A 10,702-nucleotide genomic window follows, 5' to 3' on the forward strand; every position below is an offset into this window, starting at 1 on the left:
CATAACAGGTAAATTACCTCAGGAAATCAGTTATGTCCTGCAAACAGAAGCAGGCGTCAAGATAGCCCCAGATGCCAATTATCACAGGTCTCCACACCGACAGCCCCAAACAACCTGATACACAAGACATGCATTGACAGGATAAGTGTATCCCCATGACACACACACACACACACACACACATTAGGATGGACGCCATGCTACCGCTCCCTAGGCCGCGTGATATGGTGCTCGTTCCAGCAGGACACCACAAGGCCAAACCACAGCTGGGTCTCTGAGATAAGTGTGACACGACACAATAGACAAAGAAAAGAGGCTTCTTTCATCCACAAAAACTCATACTCAATCGTAAACACATGAGAGCCAAACAGGTTTTAGGAGAATTCCAGCTAATGGCTCACTGAAAAATTGGTATGGGTGATGATGGCATATCAGATGATTTACAGTAGGCTAGGCTTACTTCTCACTAAATGTTAATCTACTTTGGTGAACCTAAGGTGGTAGTGTCAGCATGAGTCGTCTGTTATTAATCATAATTATAAGATGGCAGACTTATTCAGTCAATATACGCCTCCAATTTTGTTATATGCACACATGAATCAGAGGATTTGGACAAACAAAAACACCAGAAAATGACAGATGCCCTAATAATGGATTTTACATTTCTACATTGATCCTCCTGGCATTAAAGGAACCATATGTAGGATTTTGGCCAAAACTGGTACTACAATCACTTTCAAAATACTGTAGAGCGGTGTACACCGCATATGTGGCAACTAGAGCAGAGCTGGCAACCCAGATGCCGAAACACTACTGACTTTGTGATTACTAGATAGGTGGAGGGTGGCGGATCAGGCTAAAACACAAATATGTAAACATCAACATCAGTTGAGGGCTGCAACTTAACTTTTTTAAATGACGATATCCTAGCCGGACTACTGTTGTCAGTGATATAAGTATTTGAAATTAGCATGATTTCCTAATGTCTAGTGACAAATCAGGGCCATTGTATGATTAATTGAATTACATTTCTTACATACGGTTCCTTTAAAATATAGGCTACACTTACCAACATCAAGGAATGTTGATTTTTTGGGGGAAGTTTTGATGGCGCCATGCCGATTAGCACTTGCCGTTTGTGCATCCACCACAAGAGGGGACTGTTAATAACAAACCAACATAGGGGGTGAAGCAAGTATAATGGCAGGCCAGGTTCGTGCGCTAGTCGCTGCAAAGTGGCTTGCCGAAGCAATTAAAAACAACAAAGTGGGACCTAAGCTACGAATTCTCGACTCCTCTTGGTATCTCCCTAAATTTAATCGTAATGTTCTACAAGAATTCAACCAGAGACATATACCCGGTGCCTCCTTCTTCGACATCGACGAATGCTGCGATAAAACTTCCACCTTCGATCACATGCTACCTTCCGAGACCGAGTTTGCTGCATACGTGGGAAATTTAGGAATCAGTAATGACACACATGTAGTCGTTTATGATACCAGCGACTTCGGGGGATTCGCAGCACCACGGGTTTGGTGGATGTTCAGGTTCTTCGGCCACGAATCGGTGTCTGTGCTAAGCGGGGGAATGAAAAACTGGCTGAATGAGGGTCACCCCGTTTCTTCAGAGTACTCCGAACCGGAACGAGCAGAGTTTCATTCAACTACTACCAACAGCTCTTGGGTGAAGACCTACGAAGACGTACTAGAAAATTTAACAACTAAACAGTTCCAAGTCGTTGACGCAAGGGCTAGTGGAAGATTTCGTGGCATTGAACCAGAGCCAAGACCAAGTAAGCTGCATTCGGTTCTGTTCAATTCTAGCTGTAGGCTACGCTTAATTTAAATGACACAGTTGGGCATGACACAAAATGCATTTTGATTGACAATATGAATAGGCCAGAAAATGACAGACTGACATTTTCTGCCATCTACTCAGGGTCAGGGCATGCTATATAGTTGCATTCTGCATTCTGTCTATAGTTGCATTCTGCAGGCCTATCTGTACAGTAGCTGCAGGTTAATAGGTTATCGGTTGTTGGAAAAAACAGTAATTAATTTACAACAGGTGGCGCAATCTGACTACATAGCCTGCATGTTGGTGCTGCCAAGCTGAGTTGGGCTATAAAAATAACATAAAATAAACACAGCCCCTAGTTAAAAATGAATAATCAGACAAAAACAAACAAAAACATGTTGGCCTAAGTGACAACACTCACACTCTCTCTTTCTCTTACTGATATTTGTTCTCTTGGTTTCTCTCTCTCTATCTCTTTCACTCTCTTCTGCACACTCACACACACATCTGTCACACACACTTTACTCCTCTCCCCATCAAATAGCCACTGAGCCAGGGCACATCCCAGGTACCATCAACATGCCGTTCCCTAACTTCATGGATTCCGCGGGGTTGGAGAAGGACCCTGAGGAGCTGGCCCAGATGTTCCACGAGGCTGGAGTGGACCTGAAGAAGCCCTTTTGGGTCACTTGTGGCTCGGGTGTGACAGCGTGCCACATTGCTCTGGCAGCGCACCTGTGTGGGCATCCAGGTGTATGCCTGTACGATGGTTCCTGGTCAGAGTGGTTTGCCAGGGCGGCACCGGAGCACGTCGTCTCAGAGGGAAAAGGAAAACAGGCGTGAGGCCACCAGTGTGGTCTGAAGAGCACATACCTGATAACTAATAATGATAATTGTAGGTTTTGTAGGTTTTTAAATGTTGTAGTGTTTGGTAGAATACAGTGCATCAGAGAGGTTTGCAACATCAGTGCGATACAGTCCAGTGCAAAGTTCAAATTACATGGCCAAGGCTACAAAGTGTTCCCACAACCTATGATGATGCACTGTACTCCAGCTGTCTGACCCTCAGAATTTACTCTTACATTGTGCATACACAAACTTCAGGATATTAACATTAAATTAAAGGTGTGGCATTAAGAAGATTTAGTGCCTGTATACTTTAAAGGTGCTGTGTAAGACTGGTGAGTCTGTCTATTGCCTCTCAGCAGAAACTGTTGATGAGGGACCCCTGAGTAAGGTCTCTGCTTTAATCAGATGCAGACCCTTTGATTGGCCCTAATCTGATGCTCATAAATCCTTTTCAGAGTTAAGTTACTTTGTTATAATGGCAATATTTTAAAGAGGAATTGGGCAATACCTTGTATTTGTATTGTATTTGCCTTGTATTTGTTTGCCAGTCACTAATCCTGGTAGGCTATGTGCTGCTATGTGAATAGACTATGAATGTTCAGAAATTATGTTGTGTTGATGGATATGGCAAGTTTAACAATAAAGAATAGCCTATGCCCTGTTTTAGGCTTGGGGTAAGGTAGGTAGGTATGTGAAAATAACAAAGTGCACTTTTGAATAGGCCTACTGATTTAACCTTGTTTATAAAAAGTCTATTAATTATCACTGTACAGTACAAAAAAGCCAGTGTATCAAATATGTCTGCCAATGTAATTGAAATATAATAATAAACAAACTCTATTTTCAAATATGTTTTTTATTATTATTATTATTATTAATAAAATGTTGTGACCCTGAAATGAACTGACTTGTTAGAGCATGACGATATAACCTCCAAAAAAACATATTAATCAGACTTTCTCACAGTTGATAGCTAACTTTCAAGTGTGTTTGGACGTTCAGTGATGTCCCATTCTATTCCTTAAGTTAAGTAAAGGCCAACAAGAGCATAGGCTATGAAGAGGCTGATGAATCAAAGTCACTGACATAGCCAGGGCGCAATGAAAAGCCGGTACAATCCGGTTTCAATGATATTTTAGGAGTCCCTTAATAAGCCTGACAGATTTATAGTCATCGGTCACAGTTGACTGAGCTTCTTATTTTACTTAATAGCAACGTAGTTGTAAGTTATTTAACAAAGCCGATAACACTTTTCCAGGTATTAACACAAATGACTTTACTACATTTCGAAAGAAGCGCGAAAAGGGGCGTGTAGGCTATTTAAAGAGAGGTCGACGATGTGTAGCCACCATGACGGCCATGATGAGCGGGGCATGTTCATGACCAATAACATGTTTTAAATGTAATACCAACATCCACTAACTGATACTTTCGTCTTAAATCAGTATGGGTGCCCTGAATACTACCAGGGTGACCCAATATGTAGGCCTATTGAATCATCTTAACTGGGCTATTTAATAGGCTTAGCCAATATTTCAAAATATAGACATACTCTAGGTACAATCATTTTACCAATTTACCATTTGATAACAGCTCTAGTCAATAAATACTAGCTGCTACTCGTGCAATTGTTTCATTTTTTAAATGTCATATGTATTGTGGATTTCGATGTTTTCGCTCATGACGACACACTAACCATGGCGGATCATGGCGTACGAAGGAGGTCATCCGTGATAATGCCTGAGGGTCCTGAAAGTAAAAACAAATTGGGGTCCTGTAGTTGACAGCAGATTCGTGTTTTCCCTCTAACCAGTTGTTTACATTAAAAGCGACTGTAAGTCGGTTCAGGCTTAACAAACGAAGTTTAACGTTCTTTGTAGTATCTCATGAAGACGTACTTACTGCTTAACACTTCAAAGGCAACTTGTTTGTCTTTTCAAATAAACTAGGTAGCTACTCGCTCCTGTAGGGTGTTTGGAGCTAGCTAGCTTACTATCGCTAGCTAGCTAGAATAACTAAGTAAACGGCATCGTTGACTAGAAACAGCATAAATCTAGGGTAAGCCTTGACTACATTTGGTAAATTTCATTTTCTGTCCTTGTTTGATTGAACACAGGCTTTTTTCCAAACCGAAGAAATAAAAGTTTGACGCGGCAACTCAGGTAGACAGGCGCAAGGTCTGATGAAATATCTGTCAGATCGCTATCTGTAATCACATGCAATCCCGCTTCTGTCCATAGGACGGTGTTAATGCCACGCCATGTCTGGCATAGCCCTCAGTAGATTGTCGCAGGAGCGCAAAGCTTGGAGAAAAGACCATCCATTTGTAAGCAACAATCCATCGTTCTTTCATTGCGATTTGACTGTCCTATATATGTTATGTCATATTATGTGTCCTTGAATATTTTGGCTGCACATAGATTTTACGTAACGATTATGCCCTACTAGCACTGACCCTTGTAATGCATGTATAAGTGGGCGTATATATCTTGACTACTTTGATAGACTACATATGAAAGAATTTCTGTACCTCTTTAACACAATCAGGGATTTGTTGCTGTGCCAACCAAGAACCCTGATGGCACCATGAATCTGATGAACTGGGAATGTGCCATCCCTGGGAAGAAAGGGGTAAGTAGACGTCTGGATGCGAGGTAATCTGAAACTTGGTCTTGGGTCTTATTTTGAGTAGAATGAGCAGAACCAGAGTATGTTTTTGAGGAATTAAGTAGCACATATAACAGCTTTCCTCTCACTCTGTCATTGACTGATGTATTTTTTGTGAACTCATTGAATTACTCTAGATCAGACAGTGTGTTGTTCTGTGTGTGTTCTTCTGCAGACGTTGTGGGAGGGAGGTCTGTACAAGCTTCGCATGCTCTTTAAGGATGATTACCCTTCTTCACCACCCAAATGTGAGTATATAACAAGCCACTGGTTACTCCTGCCCTGTGGCATCACTGGCCATTGTAGGGTGTTGTAGGCCTTGGGTCCAAGAGGACTCAAGAGTCAGTATTTTAGTATCATGATGCTTTAAATACTATAAAAATACTATAAAACAGGGAACTAAGGCCAACACTTGTGCGCAGCAAACCTTACCACAAAGTAATTCATAGAGCCCTAATATAAATGTCAGCCAAAGTGCTAAGTCTGAAGGCTAACAAAGGCTAATTTAGTAACAAAATCGCCACAGACCTCAACAAGGGCTAAATCCTTTTGTAAAAATGTAGCAAGATCCTAAGCACAAAGGTCAGTGGGTCAGCTCCATTCCCACTCATCACATGATAGCTTTAGTTCATGCACGGCACACATACTCGTTTCTCAACTTTGCACTCTGCCTGATATTTAAATTAGGGCCCATAGTCTATTAAGTGTACTACACTTTAGAAATTGACATAATATCATCAGTCCTTATGTTCACTTAAGGTCAGTGTGTGTGAATATGGAATATGGAGCCAATCATTTTCACCCTCATTTCAATGAGGAAATATTGGGGCAAATACAGTTGCTTCAATTTCTTTTTTGTAATCTTGTGTAATTTATTAGATGATGATTTCTTATGTGTGTTCCTACTGGCAGGTAAGTTTGAGCCACCGATCTTCCATCCCAACGTGTACCCCTCAGGCACTGTGTGTCTGTCCATCCTGGAGGAGGAAAAGGACTGGAGGCCAGCCATTACAATTAAACAGGCAAGAGCTAAGAGCACTAACGCATCAACACAGACACACGTAGCCTGAACACACACACACACACACACACACACACACACCTGAGCATGCATACCCCCAAAAACACATGCAAACATTCTCTTAAACTGCCCCTGTTCCCCCATTTCAGTTTTATTTATTATCTGACTCTCCACCCACATACAATTCTTAAGGTCAAGACTGAACAAGTATTTGTCGACCTTTGCAGATCTTGCTAGGCATTCAGGAGCTGCTGAATGAACCCAACATCCAAGATCCAGCACAGGCAGAGGCCTACACAATATACTGGTATGAGGGCCCATTGAAGTTGAATTTTTGAGTTTACAGTTTAATATAGGTATGTGTGTGTGTGTGTGTGCCTAATGACCCCGCACCCATCTGTCAAACATTTTATGAATGTGGGTGTTCTTACTTTTCAGTCAGAACAGAATGGACTATGAAAAGCGTGTGAGGGCACAAGCCAAGAAGTTTGCTCCCACTTAAGATGACACTGAACAGCCACTGAGGAGTTTCTGGCCTGAGAAGGGAGGAGGCACTAAACACCAACCCATTTCTAAGGGTGGGAGGGTGTGTAAATATATAAATATGACAACTTTTGTATTATTATTATTATTATTAGTTGATGTTGTGTGTTGTCATGGTAGCCATGTTTTGACAATGTGTGGTGTAATAAAATCAAATCAACCAACAACAGAAAAAAATAAACAAACCAACAAAATGAACAGTGGAGGAAATTTGAACTTTTTGCTTTTGTTCACAACTTGATGTTTTTGTTAACTGAATGTAAAATAAATAAAATTAAAGTATTCCAAATATTTGTGTAGTGATGATGTTGGGTGAAAAAATGCATGGCCGAATCTGAAAAGGTAAGCATAGTCACGGAAGCACACGTGTACACCTGCGTTCAACATCTACCAGAAAGTAATTAATAGTCGAGTACATTCCGAAATAAAAGTTTAATGATGTTTTGCGTAAGTGTTGTTACTGCGCCGAAGAATTTGCAGGGGATCAGATAGCAGACGTAACATCTGAAAGGCCATGCACTCCTCAATTATGACATCACAGCAACCCTATCCGCATGGAAATCCAAGCAGGGGGTCGGCTGAGGTAAATCATTCATTTATAAACTACACACAAGATAGCTTAGGTGTCAGCAAAGAGTCTATACGGCGTGAGAAGTGTTATCAATGTAAGTATAACAAGGACGTTCATTTTGTGCTTTTGAGGATCATTTGCCATGAAATATTCAGTATTGTTAATCGGGTGGTACTGAATGCCCACATTGAACTGTATACGGGACATAGTTTAAATAACTAAAGAGGGCGTGTCTTTTCTTGTTAATTTTCTTGATAAGCTAATTGATGTGGTCTTACGAAGGTAAGCGTTAAATGTATGACATTCTATACATGCTAGCCTACATGTTATTCACATGCCATTGTAGGCGGTACTAGTTTGCTATCCAGATATGTTTTGGTTCGATTAATTTGCACCTCGCCCAGGTAGGACAACGAGAATAGCCTAATAAAACAATTATGTGGTGTAGCCTACCTTGGCTTGAATCCAAGCAAACAATATCAGCTCTGCAGTCAGCAAAGACTGTTCACTATGCACATCCATCTCTCTCTGTATTGGTCGGTGGGCTATTAGCCTAGTGTGTTTGTGCCTTTTGTGTAGTCACTGAAGCCTAACCCATGTTTCGTAATTTAACTATTCTTCATTCTATTATGTCCTGTTGTTTTTAAGTGGTGTAGCCTACGGGAATAAGTAGTAACTCGGGTGAAATGGACGAAGGAAAATCAAAGGTGAGCTCAAACTGGTTGTGGTGAAGGTCAAGTGACAGAATGAAAAAAAATAAAGATACTTTTTTAGCCAACATAGTCAATGAACTAGCTTTCTTTTGTTTTTAATCATGATATAGGGATACATGGCATATGTCTATGTGTATACACATTTCTGTAATTCGTTTTTGGGGATGCATTTTTGTGTGTCAAGTCACTTTTATTTATATAGCACATTTTTTGTATGCACAGAGTGCAACCCATGTGTGTTTGTGCGTGTGTGTGTGCGTGCGCGTGCGTGTGCACTAGATGAGAAAGTTGGTTGCTCCACAGGTGCCTCCTCTGAAGGCTCCTCACTACGCAGGCACTAGTGCTGTATTTGCAGACTCCCACAACTCCTACCACAGCCTGGGCCACTGCATGCGCACCGACATCTTCCCAGGTATCACCAGCAAATATCATTCATTCATCCATCCATCCATCCATTCATTGATTCATTCATTTTGGCATTGGTGTGAGCAGGCACAGCACCAGGATTTTTTCTCTACCGAGGCTAAGGGGGTTGGGGAGCTTGACTTATATGTGCTGGGGTGCTCAGAAAATAACCAATTTTCATGATAATGCATAAATGTGCCTCCACCACAGACCTCAACAAGGGCGGGGCTATGCAGATTTCTGGGGCTATAATCTCCCCTAGCCCTGATGTAGCTCCGTGCCTGGATGTGAGTGACAGCCTATCCAGGAGCTCTGCTCCTTTGGAATGCCTGAATTTTCCTTCCGGATCATTAAAGTATCTATTTATCAATAGAAGTATCTATTCCTTACAATGGCCTCAAATAGATGCATTTTGAAACCATATGTGTTCATTTAGAAAGAGATTATTTTTTTAATTACTCTTGGTGGTAGTAAACCCATTGACAAGTCTTCAAAAACTCTGCAGGCACATGCAATTAGTTTGATCTTAGGATACTTTCAAAATATTGTCAGCCAGTTGTGTTGCCTTGACAACACCACCAGCAGCAGCATTGCTAAAAACTAGCAACTGATAACTTGTAGCAACTGATAACATATTCTGATAACTATCAGTAGGCCTACAGTTTATACAGTTGCTTCCTGGAATTTATGAAGATTAAAATGTCAACACAATTTTTAAAACACCCATTGTATGGGGGCACAACATTTTGTGAAGCGAGCTTGGGCTATCATCCATGTGTGGGTTTTTGTTGTCATTTTTGGCTGTTCTTGTGAACTTGATTTTTGCAGGGGCACCGTCGGAGTGGTCATCCCTTGTGAAGGACTCCTACATGAGTCACCCTTTGCCACCCACCCCCATTGACCCCCAGAAGTGGTATGGCCGAAAGACTGACGACATGGGTATGATGATTCTCCTCCACCCTTCCTTCCATACATGCCACTTCTCACTGATGTGAGCTATTTATGGTAGGGATTTCAGTCTTGTTCTGGACCAATATTTTAGGGATATTACATTCATGTAGCAGATGCTTTTCATCCAAACGTAACGACTTGCATACGTCAATTATATTACAAGGGCCACTGTCCCGGGAGAAACTTGGGGTTAAGTGCCAGGCTACTTCATGCTAGCTCAGTTCCTTAACCACTACGCTACCTCCACCACTATAAATCTATAAGACTATGCTTTTTGTTTATGCTGATGATTTCTTACTAGAATTTACTTTTATCTGTGTCTGTTTTCTTTCTCTCTCTCTTTGTCTTGCCCCCTCTTTGGCTATCCTTGCCCCCCACCCCCATCAGTGAGGTGGACAGAGAGAAACATTGTGAACCAGCGACTAAAGAAGGCTCTGATGGCAATGGACAAGAAGGGTGGAGGCACCTAAGCTGCTTGTGCTTTTCACACCTTGCTCACCGCAGAAGTTATGTTTTACACTTTCTGCAAGCAAGCATTTCCTTCTGGTCCCACCGCATATATATATACAACACTCCACCTACACACCCATATAAATACACATACCCACATATATACAACACTCCACCTACACACCTAGCCATCCACCCATGTACACACACATATGCAAACATTCTACTCTCAAACAAGTGATCTCACAACACCTCACTCCTTTCACAACCTAGACCAAAATAAATGTCAATTCTAGCTTAGGATAGTGTCACTTGCGTGAATTACTGCTGTATTAAACAGCTTGCCATATTTAATACATTGTGTTGGCACCTCATGCCCAGACATCAAAAGGTAACATAAAACCAGTCTCATTCGGAAATAACAGAAAATTCAAACAAGCTACATTATTTGATGATTTCAATGATTGGGGTGAGAGAGTGAAAAGACCATCTTAAATAATGACATTATATTCAGAATATGACAGGCGAGCATTAATATATCAATTTCATACGTTTAAACAAACTGTCAAAAGTAAAATATTTTCCAAAATATTTAGAAATAATTTTGAATGTATTTAGAAATGAATTGTCACTGTTTACAATATTTCTGATTACACTATTTTACTTAAAATATCTTTAAAATGTTTAGCAGCACATAACAATGCATGTATGCCATTTAAGTAATATTTCACAACC

General features: G+C 40.9%; 4 protein-coding genes across 8 annotated transcripts in view; 3 read left to right on the forward strand and 1 right to left on the reverse strand.

Moving 5' to 3' along the window:
• LOC125295580 (MIEF1 upstream open reading frame protein-like) overlaps nt 1-4,395 on the reverse strand; it is a 25,464-nt gene extending 21,069 nt beyond the window's left edge. The window contains exon 1 of the mRNA XM_048244908.1: nt 4,343-4,395. The gene's annotated coding sequence lies outside the window, so the exon portion shown is untranslated. The remainder of the gene's footprint in view (nt 1-4,342) is intronic.
• mpst (mercaptopyruvate sulfurtransferase) lies at nt 1,108-3,494 on the forward strand. Its single transcript, XM_048244903.1, has 2 exons — nt 1,108-1,792; nt 2,342-3,494. The coding sequence occupies exons 1-2, from the start codon at nt 1,201-1,203 to the stop codon at nt 2,638-2,640; spliced, it is 891 nt and encodes a 296-aa protein (XP_048100860.1). The 5' UTR covers nt 1,108-1,200; the 3' UTR covers nt 2,641-3,494.
• A 33-nt stretch (nt 4,396-4,428) lies between the features above and the next one.
• LOC125295579 (SUMO-conjugating enzyme UBC9-like) lies at nt 4,429-7,166 on the forward strand. Of its 3 annotated transcripts, none has more exons than XM_048244906.1 (8): nt 4,429-4,595; nt 4,763-4,808; nt 4,887-4,972; nt 5,194-5,277; nt 5,489-5,561; nt 6,226-6,335; nt 6,562-6,641; nt 6,773-7,166. In XM_048244906.1, exons 3-8 carry the CDS (start codon nt 4,907-4,909, stop codon nt 6,834-6,836), a joined length of 477 nt encoding a protein of 158 aa, XP_048100863.1. In that variant the 5' UTR covers nt 4,429-4,595; nt 4,763-4,808; nt 4,887-4,906; the 3' UTR covers nt 6,837-7,166. The 3 variants fall into 3 exon arrangements, with proteins under 3 accessions (XP_048100863.1, XP_048100864.1, XP_048100861.1); XM_048244907.1 differs by having other exon boundaries at nt 4,430-4,480; XM_048244904.1 differs by lacking the exon at nt 4,763-4,808 and having other exon boundaries at nt 4,430-4,704.
• Nucleotides 7,167-7,438: 272 nt separating this feature from the next.
• On the forward strand, nt 7,439-10,267 carry LOC125296579 (testis-expressed protein 33). 3 transcript variants are annotated; one of them, XR_007193799.1, is made up of 5 exons: nt 7,439-7,542; nt 8,097-8,155; nt 8,441-8,573; nt 9,395-9,571; nt 9,905-10,267. XR_007193799.1 is itself a non-coding variant. In XM_048246565.1 (5 exons), the coding sequence occupies exons 2-5, from the start codon at nt 8,135-8,137 to the stop codon at nt 9,985-9,987; spliced, it is 348 nt and encodes a 115-aa protein (XP_048102522.1). In that variant the 5' UTR covers nt 7,439-7,542; nt 8,097-8,134; the 3' UTR covers nt 9,988-10,267. The 3 variants fall into 3 exon arrangements, 2 of the variants coding, with proteins under 2 accessions (XP_048102522.1, XP_048102523.1); XM_048246565.1 differs by having other exon boundaries at nt 9,395-9,505; XM_048246566.1 differs by having other exon boundaries at nt 8,465-8,573; nt 9,395-9,505.
• Nucleotides 10,268-10,702: the final 435 nt, after the last annotated feature.

The sequence above is a fragment of the Alosa alosa genome, chromosome 6 (genome assembly GCF_017589495.1).
Source record: "Alosa alosa isolate M-15738 ecotype Scorff River chromosome 6, AALO_Geno_1.1, whole genome shotgun sequence".
Classification (NCBI taxonomy): Eukaryota; Metazoa; Chordata; class Actinopteri; order Clupeiformes; family Clupeidae; genus Alosa; species Alosa alosa.

Excerpts from the sequence above, each read along its gene's own strand:
- mpst (XM_048244903.1), top strand. The coding sequence starts at position 1,201 with ATGGCAGGCCAGGTTCGTGCGCTAGTCGCTGCAAAGTGGCTTGCCGAA. Across the intron at positions 1,793-2,341 it reads TGAACCAGAGCCAAGACCAA|CCACTGAGCCAGGGCACATC; the intron begins GTAAGCTGCATT and ends CCCATCAAATAG.
- LOC125295579 (XM_048244906.1), top strand. The coding sequence starts at position 4,907 with ATGTCTGGCATAGCCCTCAGTAGATTGTCGCAGGAGCGCAAAGCTTGG. Across the intron at positions 6,336-6,561 it reads CAGCCATTACAATTAAACAG|ATCTTGCTAGGCATTCAGGA; the intron begins GCAAGAGCTAAG and ends CGACCTTTGCAG. Across the intron at positions 6,642-6,772 it reads GAGGCCTACACAATATACTG|TCAGAACAGAATGGACTATG; the intron begins GTATGAGGGCCC and ends CTTACTTTTCAG.
- LOC125296579 (XM_048246565.1), top strand. The coding sequence starts at position 8,135 with ATGGACGAAGGAAAATCAAAG. Across the intron at positions 8,156-8,440 it reads TGGACGAAGGAAAATCAAAG|ATGAGAAAGTTGGTTGCTCC; the intron begins GTGAGCTCAAAC and ends CGTGTGCACTAG. Across the intron at positions 9,506-9,904 it reads CCGAAAGACTGACGACATGG|TGAGGTGGACAGAGAGAAAC; the intron begins GTATGATGATTC and ends CACCCCCATCAG.